A 17,429-nucleotide genomic window follows, 5' to 3' on the forward strand; every position below is an offset into this window, starting at 1 on the left:
CTTCGTGAATGTAAAGCGTATCTTCCTGTTTCAGTAATGTTTATTATCAAACATGGCTTATTATCAGACACCGCCGCATAACTGAGACACATTAGACATACAGATGCGCAGGAAAAGACAGACATTGAAAGCAGGCCTCATGACTGAACAAAATGTAACACGCACAGATGTGCTGCTGCAAACTGGCCTGGATTTTTGTTGTTTGGAAAGACACACACATCATTACATACAATATAACCACATGACACCGACATTCATTCCAGTCAGGTGCCATATGTCTTCATTTGTCAGAGGATGAGGAAAACTAAGATGGGAAAGTTAAGACATTCTCCTATGTACACACAAAGATATATTATGTCTAGTGAAAACCATTTTTGTGTAGGTTTTTGACTTCATTGTGTAAATTAACGGGCTATAACGGAATAAACCCATTAACACTTTGTTGCAGACCTTTCACTACACCTTACGTATGGTGTAAAAAAAACAAACAAAAAAAAACATTCGTCTGATTTTACTGAGTCTCATGGCATCATCTGGACAGAATGTGCAACATGAAACATAATGGTGAACAACAGCAGGGTGCAAATGCTGATTAGCACAGGACTCATTTTATCTGATGACCTCTGTGGTTGCCAAAATATGGTAGGTAATTTGCGCTGGAATTTTTACAAATTACGGACATGGACAATTTGCACGACATTAAGATCCCAGATGATGAGGGTTCTGGGACCTACACTTCTTATAAAGTACTAGAGGTCACCAGGAAATACTAGTCCTGTTCAAATAGGGCTTAAGGCAAGAGGATCTTCAGGCAAGAGAATTATTCACAGGTAAGACTTAGTCTACTCAGTCACTTTTTCATTGTCACTCTATGAACAGTGTTCATACTGTGGCTCAGAGAGCTTATTGCATAAAATCACAGGTGAATGTCCACCATATGACACTTTAGCAAATCACATTGGGTTAAAGAAGGGATAAGGCTGAGATTTTTCACAAGAATGGAGCAAAAGGATTCAGAGAACTTTTGAATTCACAGAGATGAATTTCTACACATCTCCTCGGGTAAAAGATACCATTAACAGGCCGCCTTCATCAGCCAGCATTAACCGTTAAATTAAGACTATTTGGATGCAAGACAAGGCATGGCTACAAGGTGGGACTGGGGCCTCAAGCTCATCTGTTTTGACGAAATGAAGGAGACCAGGGAGTCCAATAGTGCAAGTCTTTGGCTGAGTTCATCTGGGCCTCAAGTACACTGATCTAGATCAGTTCAGATCAGATCAGCAGGCTCTTCTCCTGTGTGTCTGCATCCAGTCCACTCCTGAATATCACATATGGGCCTAGAATCTGAGGTTCTGGGTTATTATCGTTTACTCCAAACCCCCATTTGTCACCCAGTGTGATGAGCACCACTTGCACTCCAGCACTGGGTGCGAGTGAGCCGAAGTCCTCAGGTGAAATTGGTGGATTTGGGTCTGGGCGTGCAGGACACCTCAGTGTTTCGTGTTTTTGTTCACGTTCAGAAGCCCAGGTACTCTGCCAGGAAGACAGCCAGGACCTTGGTGAGGTTTTCCACTGTGGGTCGGTGCATGTTCTCCTCTGTGTCATCCAGAGTGTGCCAGAACTGGGGGAAGGGCGTCGTGATGACATGCAGCACAGGGACGCCTATGGGGGAGAGACAGAGAGAAAGACAGAGGTGATGAGCCGATGTAAAGTGTATCAGTGGCCACTTCCACAAACCCATGACTACCTCTGGACACACACTCTCTTAAAGCAAAAACTGTTGAGATTTCTGATAAAATGCAAGTGATATGAAAAGATTATCATAGTTGCATTTTTCATTAGTTTTTTTTTTTCCCTTTGACTTTTTGCTTTCAATTTCAGTTTAGTTTTAATTAGTTTTTAAACAAGGTTTGATTGTTAGGTTTGATTTAATTTTTTGAAAATGATTAATTTTATTTTAGTTTTTATCAGTTTCAGTTTTTAGTCTTTTTTTTGTAATATGTGTATTTGTCAGGAACAAGATTCAAGAGGTCAGAAAAAATACTGTGTAGTAAAAATTCAACAAAACATAACTTTTTTAAAAAAAATGTATTGACTTAGGACAGATGAACAACCAAATAAACTAACAAAGATTAAAACTAAAGACATTTTCCCTATAATTTTTATTTTATTTTATTTTAGTTAGCTTTGTAAACACACAATACAGTTACAGTTAATTATTCTTTTTTGTAAAGTCACATTTTCATTTTTACTTCAGTTAATGAAAATGTTTTTTTTTTTTTCCAAACTTTTTTTTCCCCATTATTTTGTTAGTTTTTGTTAATGAAACTAACCTTGCAAGTGTATCTGGAATTGACTGGTGCCTTTCAAATATATACAGATGAGTAGCAAATTCAAGGACACAAAAAAAAAAAAAAAAAAAAAAAGTGTCATAGTAAGGAGTTTCAATGCACCTTGGCACAGATTCAACCAGTCTCTGTACAGGGCACATCTGTGTTAAATAATCAAACTAGTAATGTGGCTGTCTGTAGGTGTCTTCATCTCCCACCTTTATGAAGGAAGGGGATGTGGTCGTCCTGCACGGGTCCGAGGTACACGTCCTTTCTGAAGTAGGTCTGCTCTGAGGGGTGAGACATCAGCAGACCCTGTCGGTGGAGTCTCTTCTCTGAGAATGAGCAAAGATGGCAGAGTCAGCGTGCAGAGACAAGAGAGAAATATTACCAAGAACCCTTGACTCCTTTTTGGCAGTATTTACCCGCAGTGATGAGACGGTCAAACCAGCGGGCCGTGTTATCAAAGTGATTCACGATCAGAGGGTCGGGGCCACCGAGCAGGTCAAGCAGCACAAAGAGATCCTGGAAGAAAAGCCGAAGCAGAGAGAATTGATTTCTGAACGCACAACTCATCATCCTGGCTCTACACACACCGTTTCCATGAAATTATGGTGCACCACATTGCTGCAGAGAAACAAGGGAAGAGGCAAATGGTTAATAGTAAGCTTTAGATTTGTATGTCCATCCTGATAGTTAAAGCTAGTAGGAGAGTAAGGCCTGAAAGACAATACTGAAGCTACTGTTATTGCTAACCATGTTTCAAATGGGCTCATTTAGGTAGGAAACTAAAATCGGCCTAGTCATGCATAATTTAGAGTGTTGTCTCTGGATCAGGATGTGAGGATGGCCACAAAGGACATGTATTTTTGTACAGCGAATGCAGCGCAAACACGTTTCCTCACCACAGCCTGGAGCAGGGTGGTGTGAGTGGAGCCTGGAGGGTGCGGGGTGCTCGCCATGCGCTCAGCCATGTGGCGGGAGCCATACAGTGAGTCTGTATCGGTCCATTCCTCAAATGACTCCTCCCCGTCAAAAAACACGAGCTGGAGAGTTACTGGAGGTTTCTAGGGAGAGAAGGAGGGAGGGAGAGATGTTTGTTTGCGGGAATCAAATTAAAGTAGGAGCAGCCTATAACGAGCAAATGGGGCCAGTTCCTTTGTCTGCAGCACTGTCGCAGTGTGTGTGAGTGTGTGTGTGTGTGTGTGTATTCCCAGCCATCATAGATGACAACTTCTGGAGGGATCCTGCTTTTCACATATGACTGCTGCACTCACAGCAGGTGGCTGGAGTCAGCACTTTCTGCCCTACACTGCAGAGGTAGACAGAAGAGAGGAGAGAGAGAAGAAATGAGAGTACTAGAAACAAAATGAGTCAGCATCTCCCCCCTTTGTTTTTTTTTTTTTTTTATTTCTAGAGAGGGGAGGGGAGGAGCAGCACAGGAGCACAGGACAAGAGGGAATAGGAGAGAGGGGGGAAGTAAAAATATAGACCCAAAGGTACAACGTGTCAGCATCTCCTCCAGCTGCTCTCCCTAGCTTGTGTTTCCGTTCCTGCCTTAAAACCAACAGCCACCATAAAATAAAAACTGAATCAACTGTTAGAATAAAAGTAGAGGACAACTGTATGTTAGTATAATAACCAAATCAAGCAGAAACCTGCCTGCTGTTTAAGGGATCTAAGCTGGGCGTCCAGAGAAGTGGCGAGTTCCAGGATCATGGCGCAGGGGACCGCCGAGTCACTGGCCCCCAGAAACACCTTCTCTGGGGCTCGGGGGTCCGGAGGCAGAGACTTAGAGTCATAGTGGCAGGTCAGCAGCAGCCTGCGGGGGGCCGAAGGGTCGAGGATTGCGATGATGTTGGTGAAGGTGACCTGGCCACGGGGGGTGGGAGACTGGAAGGAGTCGAGGTCGACTGTCCAGCCCGCAGAGAGCGAGGATAACGTGGAGGAGATGTGCTGAGGCAGAGGAGAGAGACATAAAAAAGTGAGAAAAAGTGTGCAGAGTAGGAAACTATTTACATATTTAATCAATGCTGAAATATTTACTCATGCATTCAGCCATTGCAGAAGCGAATGTACCTGCTGTACTGCCAGGCTGCCTTGTGTCCCGGGGAGCCGCTGTATCAGAATGGGCCTCAGATGAGTCTCCCACAGGCGAACTCCATCCACCTGAGAGGCTAAACGACGAATCTGAGCTGGAGAGCATTTGCTGGGCTTGTGGGACAGCTGGAAGAGGAGACAACAGCACTGATGAAGAAGTGGGTGGGTTTTTATTAAAGAGAAGGATGTGCTTCATGAACAAAAGTTAAGGGGATGGGGGGGCATGTGAGAGAGTAAAGTGGAATAGGACAATGGAGAATTAGAAGGACAGAATAAGGCTGAATGGACAGATGAACAACAACACCTGAGAGCGAAAATGTTTGAGCTGGACATGTGGTCAGTAGAGCTGGGATGATATGTTTATCTCCCGATTCGATATTATGATTTATTGTGACTTTTGTTTTTTGAAGTATCCTATAGATAGTGGATGTAAACTTTCATGAAGCTGTGATTATCCTAAAAGTCACAACAGGTCATTTTATACAGTGATATGAAGTGGGCTAACATCATCACACATGAATCAAATGTGGCTCATTGAATCCACAAGAGTCTCAGCTTTCTAGTCAAAGCCAATTGATGCAACTCCAAGGCCCCAGTCTGCACAAATACACCATTTTAGAATCAGCAAAAATAACACATTTGTATTGCATGCAAAAAGTTACATGGTTTTTGCCCCAAACTGCACGGGATTAGCATGAGGGGGGCATGTCTACAAAGAGGAGAGCTTTAAACCTATTCAGTAATAAAATAAAATCAATTAAAAAAAAGGATCAGGGTATTAAGTTTTTCCCCTCCACCCCTGGTGATCAGCACACTGTGGCACATCTGGCCAGCTGCAGCAGACTGCACAGCTGCACAACTTGTTAGGAACAGGAGCAGTGCAGCTGAAACAATCATATCACTACGATGCATAAGCCACACTTCAACTTCATCACCTCCAACAAACACTAAGACACAATGCTTACATGCTTGAACTTGCCGGTTCTGCCATGTGGCCCCTGTTTGGCTCAGCTGTGTTAACTACAGTATGTACAGTACACTCAGTGTAGGAGCAGTTTAATTTAGTGTTGGCATATTATTGTTTTTTATTATGTTTTATCTTTAGACTTAGCATTCACTATTATTTCTAACACATGGTGGCAGTGATTAGAGACAGGATATATGTTGGGCATAGGTGTTGGCACAGGAAGGTGGAGGGCACACAAGTTTTCACCAGACCTGAGGCAGGGAGGATGGACAAGAGCTGGTATGTCAGAATTTTGTTTCTTCAATAAAACAAGTAAAGATACGAAGATTGTCTGGACCTGCTGTCTTTTGGGTCTGCGTAAAGATCACTAATGCTCCTCCTGTGTATGTAATGGCAAGAGTGAAAATGTTTGAAGGAAAAGGAGAAATTGCCATTACACTCAGAGTGAAGTCCTTACCCTGTCTTTGGCCAGATCCACAGGAGGCACGCTGCGGCCCGCCCCGGTGTCGCTGGACAGGTGGATGCTCAGCACCACCGCCAGCAGCAGGACGCCGAACAGGCAGAAGAGCAGGACCCGGGCCCGGGGCATCCGCACCCGGTCACATCCAGGCAGAGAGCCGCTGCTGCCGCTGCCGGGCTGCAGGGACTTGTACCGGCGGCTGGACCTGGACATGACTGGCCGGACGGACTCACTCAGCACTCGGCTGACAGCGTCTCGTCTTTCCGCCGCTCTAAGAGCTACGTGTCAAAACCTGGAGCATGTGAGCCGGGGTTCACTCTCACACTCACACAGTCACAGGCACGCACGCACGCACGCAGGCAGGCAGGCAGGCAGCCGTAAAGCGTGCAGGTCTCACGCACTGCACCCAGCAGGCTGGTCTCTGCCGGCACACATTATCTGTGATGCCTTACTCATTCCACTTTGACCATAATGCTCTGTCCTCTGGGTGAACAGCAGATATCAGCGTCTCTGGCGGCACCACACTCTCCACTGTCGGTGTCGGCTGTCTTGAAAAACTTGAACCTACAGTGACTGAGTCTTATAAGACATTTTGCACGGGAACCCGGAGCGTGAAGCGACCAACTTCTAGCTTGAGCCGCGCATCCAACATCTCATCCAGGCTCGTCACGTTGCACTCACTTTAAATCACACCCTCAGAGCAGAAATGATGAAAACAAAAACACTACTGTCAGCCACTGTCAGGAGGACAAGTCACGGCTGGACCTGCTCTGCTCAAATGGCGTAACTCCTGCTGCCACCGCCGAGCCTACTGCCTCCTGCAGGACGGCACTTCCGGGTTTCATAGCAACAAGGTGACGTCTTCCTTAAAGGCGCAGCGTCACCGGTTTAATTTATTTATTAACTTCATTTCTATCTTTATTGTTTTCAATTCAGTTTAGTTTTAGGAAGTTTCCAACTCGTTTCAGTTTAGCGTTAATCGTTTAAAAATGTTTCGTTTTTTTTTTTTGTTTTTTTTTTCTTATTCAAATAGGATTGGGATCAAATAGGCTAAGATTTAATAAATTGACAAGAGTGACCTCAATACAGACCCAGCACTTTGTGAAGGCAGGTCAGATGTCTCAGTCTCAGTAAACACCAGCACCTCCTCATACTTGTTGTGTTGACAAATTTGACCAAACTGACAGAGACTAAAACTAAAGGCATTTTCTGTATATTTTGGTTTTATTTCAGTTTGTTTCGGAAGCAAACAGAATCCTATCAGTTAGTTCCCTCCCAAAGTCTTTTTTTTTCTTTTTTTTTTTTTTAATTTCCGTTTGCTAAAATGCTTTTCCATACCTATTTTCACTCTTTAGTTTAGTTTTAGTAAACTGATATAACAGCACACAGCATCACCCATGAATCATCTAATCATCGTATGGACATTTTCATTCTCTTCCAGTTCAGACTCGGAGTGCATGAAATACAAGGGAGATAAGCAAGATTCAACAAGATTTTTAATCTTGCTGGAAAGCTTCAGAGCCTTCTAGACTACCCTTGGAGCTGTCTGGACCTTACTTTTGAAAATAAATCACAATCAGACTCAGACTCTGACTCAGAAATAGCCTTCTTTATTAATCCACAAGGGGAAATAGGGTCAGTTACTCAAATTCTCAAAGAACGGAATCACAAGAAATAGAAAAAAAAAACAATAAATATAAAAATACTTGCCTTATTCACTTGAAAAAAGTATGCGCATTAATCCTACTTGTGGATTAATCGTAATTGTAAAAATATATGTGCATTATCTCTAAATATGTGCATCAGTCCTGTTTTGTTCCCCCCCCCTCCTCCTCCTTTTAAAGTTTTTATGTTTTAGTTTAGTTATTGTGCCATATATTTGATAGAGGACTGACAGCTCTATGTGCACAGGAGGTTCACAGCTCTAAGTGCACAGTCGGAGCTGAAAGCACAAGAGTTTTATGATGAAGGTGGGAAATTATCAGCCTGGTCTGCAGCAGTGAATAATAATAATAATAATAAAAAAAGATCAAACTAGCACATTTGTCTTAAAATGCGGCGCCGGAAAGTTCCTTAGATTTGCTCCTTACGAAGTGCTGCCGATCGCAGTTCAGTATCTAAACCTGTGTGACTTCATGTTATATTAGAAAACAAATCAGCGTTTCATCCAAACGTGACCTACTTTCTTTCATTAAACTAAACTCCCGCCAGATTTTCCTCCGGAGAGATGAACGGAAGCGGAAACAGCTCTTCTCACGCTGCGATTGGTCGGCGTGTCACTTTGTCCGGCCTACATCCCGCTCTACGGCGTCGCGGATTGGTCCACACGTCTGTCAATCACTGCTTGCGATGGCGACGCCCTGCGTACAAAAACGATGTTAGCGGGTTTTTAGGTTATTGGCGCTAACCTGGTCGAGTGTGAGGAGCGGACGGCAGCAGCAGCAGCAGCAGGAGGTCAGAGGGTCACGGCTCCTTCATCTCCTACCCGGCAGACAGCCTCTCCACACGGGCAGTATGTACGTCATCAAGCGAGGTGAGCTGCCTTTAGCTGTCCTCTGTACTGGTTTCACTGCAGGCGATGTTCAGAGAGCACAGCCAGGCTCCGTCTGTCCTCACCGGTGCTCCAGCCAGACGCTGTGCTTCACTGTCTGCTGCACCCAGACTCGAACACCTCGTCCAGGCTTCAGGAGCAGCGAGCCTGGCTTAGCCGCTCAGCTAACAGCAGCAGGAAGGCAGTCACATAACCAGCTAGCTTAGCATGCTGTTGTTTATCGTGTGGCCTTGGCCGATAGGCTCGGTGTGTGACTCTCTGCTCTGCTCGGCACAAACTGGACTGACGGCATGTCTGACACTTAATTATAGGTGCCGTCTTAATAGCCAACAGCCTGTTGGCTAGAAAGTGATGTGGTGTGATCCATCACGTTAGCCTTTGTCATGGTTGGCGCCAAAATGCCCCATGTGTCATTATGTCACGATGGTTTTTAGTGTAAACCCCCCACCCCCCCTTTTTTTCTTTCTTATTTAGTCATCTTCAAGGTACAACTTGTGTTTCCATTATCAAAAGTTGAACAGCTTTCAGACAAAGAAAATAGAAAAAAAGAAAAAGAACAAAAGGAAAGCCAAAGATGTGAGAGTTAATTTGAGATAGTTTATCCATCCAGCTGATGTGGGGTCTTACTTTGAGAAATTTAGATCTATGAATAAAATATTTTCCAAGAGTAATTAAAATATTTACCAGGAAGTCTAAGTTCTTTTCTTTTAACTGCACTCCAACTTTTACAGCTAGCCAATTTAGAGGGTGCAAATTAATTTGTTTAGATAACTGGCAGCTTTTAAAACTTAACCAAAATTCCATTACATATTCACATTCAAAGAAAATACACTACTCACAAAAAGTTAGGGATATTCGGCTTTCGGGTGAAATTTCAGGATGAACCTAAAATGCATTATAACCTTTACAGGTGAACTTAATGTGACCTTCTGTAAACTTTTGAATGCACATGTCCAACTGTTCAGTGTTTCAGTACTTTTTGCACAAGATGCTGTTCTCTAACAAGGAGTTTAACGGCAAAATTCACATCAGGTGTTTGATGCTCCAGCTCATCGAGGTCGTATCATTAGGGAACGGCTGCTGGAGACTGGGGTACCTCAAATGGAGTGGCCTGCACTTTCTCAGACCTGAATCCCATAGAAAACCTATGGGATCAGCTGAGTCGCCGTGTAGAGGCTCGGAGCTCTGTACCCCAGAACCTCAATGTCTTGAGGGCCGCCCTTCAAGAAGAGTGGGATGCCATGCCTCAGCAGACAATAAGTCGACTTGTGAACAGCATGAGACGTCGTTGTCAAGCTGTAATTGATGCTCAAGGGCACATGACAAGTTATTGACACTGACATTTTTTGTTGTGGTATATCCACCACTGTTGTTGGCTTTTGTTTCAAGAAATTGTTTGAGATGAGGAAATCACCAGTGTATGCTTCTACTTAAATGCCATACTTTCATGATACAATATCACTGTAGCGTGAACTTTTTATATTTTCCATAAATTTCACCCAAAAGCCAAATATCCCTAACTTTTTGTGAGTAGTGTATGTTCCACATGAATTATTGTCCCAGTTAAATCTTGTATGTAAGAAGTGATGAGAAGGACATAGCCTATATCATTTAGTATTTTAAAAGTAACCTCTTTGGCTTTCTGTGGAATTGGATATGACATATATAGCATTCTTATCATTCTTGCCTCCACAGGACTGAAATCACATAGAACATATTTCCTTTTTAGCTGACAGGGGTAATATTGAGCAGTCAGGATATTCCTAATAAACTTATTAGAGAATAGATTGCTCCCCAAACAGACTCCCTCCACACCAAGAGACCTTAAATTAAAAACATTTGAATGTACCATCATTTGTTGGGTCATTGGCTTTGTCCGAAATCACTCACTCACTACTCCCTACTCACTATATATGGAACTCAATGTAGTGGACTATATAGTGAACTCAATAGTGGACCGTTTCGGACACTACTTCACTCGTTCGGCGCCGTTCCGCAATGCATGACGGGATATAGGCCTATTGCCTGGTTAGTGACCATCGGATGTCCACTACATTTCGCGGTGGATTGTGGGATACATCCAGTGGACTATATAGTGAACATTAATAATCACTAAACATTTGGACGCCCCTACAAAATGGCGTAATCACTTATATAGCGCACTATATAGTGGTTAGGGAGATTTCGGACACAGCCATTGTTTTAAAGGGTGTTGGAATGGCTTTTATTACTTTCTTGTACTCTTTAGTTGAGCACTGCAAGTTATATTTAACACCAAAATCCTCATGCGTTAATATATTTTCCTGATCATCCATTAGATGTGCTACAGCCCAAATTATAATATTTCTTTCAAAAATGTGTATTCCTTCAACACCATTGTTTTTTTATCATAATCGATAATAGCTCGGCCACTAGAATAAATAATAAGGGAGAGCTGTTACACCCTTGTCTAATACCCCTTTGTACTTGAAATCTTGAACAGGTACAGTGCTCCAAAGACACACAACTCTTAATGTCCCTGTATAACATACCAATCAAGTTTATGAATTTCTGACCAAAACCAAAGTAATTTAGAGTATTTAATATGAAATGGTGTTCCACTGAATCGAAAGCCTTGTAAAAATCTAGGAAAAGAATGAACCCCTCAACTGATAATTTGTGACTATAATCAATCAGATCTAAAACCAGACGAATGTTATTATGAATTGATCGCCCACCCAGAGAACCAGATTGTGTTTCATCAGTAAGTTGTGATAAAGTTAGTTAGTTGCTCTTGTGTAGTTTTGTTTAGCAAGCTTGTTATCAAAAAGGAAAAGGTTGACATGGTGTGTAGAATTTGTGCAGAAAGAAGGAAAGAGCAGTTTTCCTCTGGGGGGTAAATGGCAAAGCTGTGTGCTACATACTTGTTGCATGTCTCTTCTGCTTTATGTAAAAAAAAAAAAAGGCCTCAGTGAAGTCTCATTTGGACGACTGCGGTCCACTACTTGATATGATCTGTGGACCTACAGTTGTGATTTAAAGTGTTTGAGACTGACTGTTTTCATCATAACAAATTACTGAGTTCTGACTTCTTGTAAGTACTGACTTAGAAGTGTTGTTGCATTTCAGATGGACGCCAAGAGCGCGTCATGTTTGACAAAATCACCTCTCGCATTCAGAAGCTTTGCTATGGCTTGAACTCGGACTTTGTGGATCCGACCCAGATCACGATGAAGGTGATCCAGGGCCTGTACAGCGGAGTCACCACCGTAGAGCTGGACACGCTGGCAGCGGAGATCGCTGCCACGCTCACAACCAAACATCCCGACTACGCCATCCTGGCAGCACGGATCGCCGTCTCTAACCTTCACAAGGAGACGAAGAAAGTGTTCAGCGACGTCATGGAGGATCTGTTCAGCTATGTGAACCCCTTGAATAAGCGCCATTCTCCCATGATCTCCAAGGAGACGCTCGACATCGTCCTTGAGAACAAGGATCGCCTCAATTCAGCCATCATCTACGATAGAGACTTTTCCTACAACTTCTTTGGCTTCAAGACCCTGGAGCGGTCTTACCTGTTGAAGATCAATGGCAAAGTCGCCGAGAGACCCCAGCACATGCTTATGAGAGTTTCTGTTGGAATTCACAAAAAAGACATTGAAGCAGCCATTGAGACATACAATCTGCTGTCTGAGAAGTGGTTCACACACGCGTCACCGACGCTGTTCAATGCTGGAACCAACAGGCCACAGCTGTCAAGCTGCTTTCTGCTCGCCATGAAGGACGACAGCATCGAAGGCATTTATGACACTCTGAAGCAGTGTGCCCTCATCTCCAAATCCGCTGGAGGTATTGGCGTGGCGGTCAGCTGCATCAGATCAACAGGGAGCTACATCGCCGGCACTAATGGCAACTCCAATGGCCTAGTCCCTATGCTAAGAGTGTATAACAACACAGCGCGCTATGTCGACCAGGGTGGCAACAAGAGACCTGGAGCCTTTGCCATGTACCTGGAGCCATGGCATTTTGATGTGTTTGACTTTTTGGAGTTGAAGAAGAACACGGGGAAGGAGGAGCAGAGGGCGAGAGACCTGTTCTACGCTCTGTGGATCCCCGACCTCTTCATGAAGAGAGTGGAAAGCAATCAAGACTGGTCTCTGATGTGTCCCAGTGACTGCCCCGGGCTGAATGAGTGCTGGGGTGAGGAGTTTGAGAAGCTCTACACCAGATATGAGAGGGAGGGCAAGGTGAAGCGTGTGGTGAAGGCTCAGCAGCTGTGGTACGCCATTATAGAGTCCCAGACAGAAACCGGTACACCGTACATGCTCTACAAGGACGCCTGCAACAGGAAGAGCAACCAGCAGAATCTAGGCACCATCAAATGCAGCAACCTCTGCACAGAAATTGTGGAGTACACCAGCCCAGATGAGGTAGCTGTGTGTAACCTGGCCTCCATTGCTCTCAACATGTACGTCACCCCAGAGAGAACTTTTGACTTTAAAAAGCTGGCGTATGTAACCAAAGTCATCGTCAAGAACCTCAACAAGATCATCGACATTAATTTTTACCCGGTGCCGGAAGCTGAGACCTCCAACAAGCGTCACAGGCCAATCGGAATTGGTGTCCAAGGTTTGGCGGATGCCTTCATCCTGATGCGCTTCCCATTTGAAAGTCCCGAAGCCCAGCTGCTCAACATTCAGATCTTTGAGACCATCTACTACGCTGCCCTGGAGTCCAGTTGTGAGCTGGCTGCCGAGCAAGGCCCATATGAAACCTACCCGGGCTCTCCTGTCAGCAAGGGGATCCTCCAGTATGACATGTGGGAGAAGACTCCCACTGACCTGTGGGACTGGAAGCTGCTGAAGGAGAAGATCGCCAAGCACGGCGTGAGGAACAGTCTGCTGCTGGCCCCAATGCCCACGGCCTCCACGGCACAGATCCTGGGCAACAACGAGTCTGTTGAGGCCTACACCAGCAACATCTACACCCGCAGGGTGCTCTCCGGGGAGTTCCAGATCGTGAATCCTCACCTGCTGAAGGACCTGACGGAGAGGGGCCTGTGGAACGAGGAGATGAAGAACCAGCTGATCTCCCAGAATGGCTCTATTCAGGTAAACTGTCGGGCCAAATTTTCCTGTCCTGTATTATCAAAAATGAAACAATAATTTCTGTACAGTACACACTACATGATCGAGGTGTTTTAATGAAGTAAAATGTGTGGCTAGGTAATGAAGTGTTAGAATTTAATTGTATTCCCTTTTTTTCCTACTCCTTTTTCACAGGCAGTTTGAGATCAACTCCAGTTTGGCTTTGACATTCAGTCAATTTAGCAAGTTCAGTTTGACTAAACTAAATGACATTTATTTGCAGAACATAAGTAGCATTATGGTTATCCTGAGTGGAATACCATGGGGCATTTAGTGTTTCAAAAAAGCTCCAGGGATTTGATTGAGTTTTCATAGTAACACATTTTTCCTGGTTTGTCTTCAACAGGACATTGCTGAGGTCCCAGATGACCTGAAGCAGCTCTATAAAACTGTGTGGGAAATCTCCCAGAAGACGGTCCTCAAGATGGCCGCAGACCGCGGCGCCTTCATCGACCAGAGCCAGTCACTCAACATCCACATCGCAGAGCCAAACTACGGCAAGCTGACCAGCATGCACTTCTACGGCTGGAAGCAGGTAAGATGAAGTCTGCAGGTTAAAGTTAGAGGGGAGAAGGAATTGAAACCTACCAGAAACACCACCAGACATGTTGTATTCACACCCCTCTCCCCCACTGCAGGGTCTGAAGACGGGCATGTACTACCTGCGGACCAAGCCTGCCGCCAACCCCATCCAGTTCACCCTGAACAAGGAGAAGCTGAAGGAGACGCAGACAACCAAGAGCGCAGAGGAGGAGATCAGGGAGCGCAACACAGCTGCCATGGTTTGTTCCTTGGAGAACAGGGACGAATGCATGATGTGTGGCTCTTAAAATCTCTCTCGCCGTGAGGTTTCGGGTATAAAAATGATACAACTGCACCCACTACAGTCGCTGGCTCATCTTCAAGACCACAGCCTGATATTTACATGCACTTGTGTCTTCCAGTCACAAACTTACGTTTTTTTTTTTTCTATCATTCTTGGGCGCACTGTCTTAATGAAAATGTTTGACAGCATGTATAGAATTAGATGTTTAAATGAACTGTTAGTGGCTCTTTCAGTCAAATGTATGGGATATGTAAAGTTTAATAAACATAAGTGTTTTATAGGTTGAAAATAAAATTGTAATACAAAAAACGAAAGCTGTAACTTGTAGACTCTCACTTAATACTTTACAGTCATTAAAATGTCAAGTACTTGAAGGTTCACTCGCTAGTTTGCACACTGCACATTACAGAGGGCAGAAAAGGGGTCTGGTCATTTTTAAGACTTAATATTAGACTTTGCTGAACATTTGCTGAGCTTAAAAATATGCAAGTTTTTAGTACAAGACATAAAAATGGATTTACAAGAAAACAATTGTAGCAGTGGTATGCAGGCCATCTGATGGTGCAGCCCAGTTGATTTAACAAAGTTTGACAGCCTTGAAACCACAGCAGTGAGCTGGTCAGATGCCAAGATGTACTTCATGTTCAGGAATGTGAAAGACTGAGTTCACACCTTGATCAGCAAGAAAACTTTCATATCCCCCCCCCTTCTGCACGCTGTCAGTCATGTCACAATCTGTTCTCTGTAAAATCACAGGTTAGGCAAAGGAACAAACTCCAGCCTGAACAGAGAACTGGTGCAGGTCCAAGACAAACTGCTGCGGCGTCAGAAAACACCAGGAGTGAGTGGTGGTCCCAGTTTAATGACGATTTAATGACATCTGTTCTAATAAGAAGAGACAAAACAGTTGCTGTTCTGAAAGTTTTTTTTTTTAATATATTTTCTTAGAAAATAATGAAAACATAATTTACACTTTTTAAATGTACACTCATTGATACAACCCCAAGTAAAACAATGTTCAACCAAAAGTTATCGTCTATGTGTTAGTGCCCCTGCGGCATGCAGACAGCACCAACGCAAAGAAGAGAGGAAACATGAGGCCAGAGATAGAAATGCGGGATCATACAAATCAGCTTTGTACAGAGATCAGAAATCAAACAGCATACACAGCAATAAAAACAGTACCCTCTCATCTTCACCATTTTGTTAAAAGTTTGCAAAAGTGGCCAATGTGTTCAAAAATAAATTATCAAAATATTTAACATCTAAAAAGCAAACCTAAACTTATACAATATTACCATTTACCTTAATGTATTACTGTTTGATTTTGTGCAAGTGCAACATCAATGCACCAAGCTATGTTCCACAAGTATCATACTGTATAGCTTAATTACATGTATATAAAAACAAAAATCTTACAAAAAAAAAACAACTACCTTGCCCCCTCCGCATGCAAACAAACTTAACATTAAGACATTGCAGATAGCAAAATCACAGCTCCATCTGCCCAGCTGTATGGTTCAACAAAGGACGTCCCACTTGAGGAATAACTGGAGTGTAGGATTGTGTCGGTGTGGAGCCTCATCCCAAAACACTAAAAAAAAAGTACAAACCTGAAACTCAGCCTGAGGATTGGAGCTTTTTACGAGCCCAACCCCTGTTAAAGCCTGAAATTGAGACTAATTGTCCTGATGACTGACTGCCAAACTCTCTCCAGCAATATTTTTTAAGACGTGCAGACAGAAAGTCTTTTCAGGTCGCGTCTGGTTTAGGCGCGGGTGTCACTGGTGTCGTTCCAGCTGGATGGTGACACTCCACACAGAGGCTGCTGGAGGACGAGGCGGGACACACACACACACACACACTGTTTTTTAGGTGGGGCTGTGATGTAGAAATAGCAGAACTGAGGGCTGCACACAGGAGGAGGAGGAGGAGCAGGGGGACGTGGCAGTGTCCTGTGCACCAGTGTCGTCTCGTTGTCCAGCCTGGGATCCGTCAGAACACGAAGCTTGTGCCGTCTCACGCCCGGGAAAAAACCAACGTGTACGATGATGTAGTGTCATTAACAGTATTTTGAGGAACCTGAGTGAACTGTCAAGGTGGGGGGGGGAGTAAAAATTAAAAAAAAAAAAGAAGATAGAAACAGTTCCAGTTAGACCAGCGGATGGTTGGGGAGGAGAGAGGGGGTCCTGGTGGGAGAAAATTCACTGTTCTGCAGGGTAGGAAGCCATAATTTAGTACAGTTTTTTTTTCAGCAGAATCCATGTTGAAACAGGAAGTTAAAACATCTTCACACACACATTACTGGAGAGGTGTGTCTTCCATTCAGTACCAGCGTTCAATTGCTAAAAAAAAAAAAAAAAAAAAAAAAGACAGACACACTTCTGTATGAAAAATAGATATAGTAGAGAATATCATCAAGCAAGCTAGCAGTATAAATAGTGTCTTTTTGTGTTCATTAGTTATCACAGAGCAAGGAAACCGAACATCACAGGGCCAGATCCTGTCAGTCGCTCTCACACAGACACAAACAGCCAGCATGTTGGTTCTGATATGACGGCAGGAGCTACAGTGTTGTACATGAACAGTAAATGTATAGTTTCTCTCTATATGCACAAATTACTTGTGAATTAGAAGCTTAATTTCAATTAGTACGCAAAAAAAAGGTATTAAATATTAGAGTCCATTATCTGAAAGACATACAGAGATACCGAGGCAAAAATAACGATCCAGTACATCTAGATTTGAGATGACATCGCTGGAAACAGTGAAAATTCAAAACAATAATGCACTACGTTTGAGATATGGTCGTGTTATATATCACTGAGTTTATGACATCGACTATTCACTGCTCTCTGAACAAGTTGATGGCTTGTTTCACATCGATGGACCAAAGTTTATTCCATGTAAACCGAGGGAGAAAAAAAAAAAAAACATGGCCCCTAAGATTCATATTACAGTAAAACTAGTTTGTTCATAACTAAAACGTCCTGTACCAGAACATCGCATTCACACCCACTCTCTTGCATTCACCACACACACACACACACACACACACACACACAC

At 43.6% G+C, this 17,429-nt stretch overlaps 2 protein-coding genes across 2 annotated transcripts; one reads left to right on the forward strand and one right to left on the reverse strand.

Annotated features, from left to right (window-relative positions):
• Nucleotides 1–20: 20 nt before the first annotated feature.
• Nucleotides 21–6,705, reverse strand: qpctla (glutaminyl-peptide cyclotransferase-like a). The gene is made up of 7 exons (XM_030067719.1): nt 5,858–6,705; nt 4,413–4,559; nt 3,996–4,289; nt 3,239–3,400; nt 2,759–2,858; nt 2,552–2,668; nt 21–1,665 (listed from the first exon to the last, which is right to left on the reverse strand). The coding sequence occupies exons 1-7, from the start codon at nt 6,071–6,073 to the stop codon at nt 1,520–1,522; spliced, it is 1,182 nt and encodes a 393-aa protein (XP_029923579.1). The 5' UTR covers nt 6,074–6,705; the 3' UTR covers nt 21–1,519.
• Nucleotides 6,706–8,226: 1,521 nt separating this feature from the next.
• Nucleotides 8,227–14,677, forward strand: LOC115370676 (ribonucleoside-diphosphate reductase large subunit). The gene is made up of 4 exons (XM_030067798.1): nt 8,227–8,393; nt 11,520–13,501; nt 13,884–14,072; nt 14,176–14,677. Exons 1-4 carry the CDS (start codon nt 8,375–8,377, stop codon nt 14,365–14,367), a joined length of 2,382 nt encoding a protein of 793 aa, XP_029923658.1. The 5' UTR covers nt 8,227–8,374; the 3' UTR covers nt 14,368–14,677.
• The last annotated feature ends 2,752 nt before the right edge of the window (nt 14,678–17,429 follow it).

Source organism: Myripristis murdjan, chromosome 13 (genome assembly GCF_902150065.1).
Source record: "Myripristis murdjan chromosome 13, fMyrMur1.1, whole genome shotgun sequence".
In the NCBI taxonomy this organism is placed as follows: Eukaryota; Metazoa; Chordata; class Actinopteri; order Holocentriformes; family Holocentridae; genus Myripristis; species Myripristis murdjan.

Bases quoted from the DNA above. Each gene is read 5' to 3' on its own strand.
- qpctla (XM_030067719.1), bottom strand. From the start codon at position 6,073: ATGTCCAGGTCCAGCCGCCGGTACAAGTCCCTGCAGCCCGGCAGCGGC. The intron at 4,290-4,412 runs GTACATTCGCTT...CCTCTGCCTCAG, and splicing joins GCAGCCTGGCAGTACAGCAG to CACATCTCCTCCACGTTATC. The intron at 2,669-2,758 runs GTAAATACTGCC...GCTCATTCTCAG, and splicing joins TGACCGTCTCATCACTGCGG to AGAAGAGACTCCACCGACAG.
- LOC115370676 (XM_030067798.1), top strand. The intron at 13,502-13,883 runs GTAAACTGTCGG...TGTCTTCAACAG, and splicing joins CCCAGAATGGCTCTATTCAG to GACATTGCTGAGGTCCCAGA. The intron at 14,073-14,175 runs GTAAGATGAAGT...CCCCCACTGCAG, and splicing joins ACTTCTACGGCTGGAAGCAG to GGTCTGAAGACGGGCATGTA.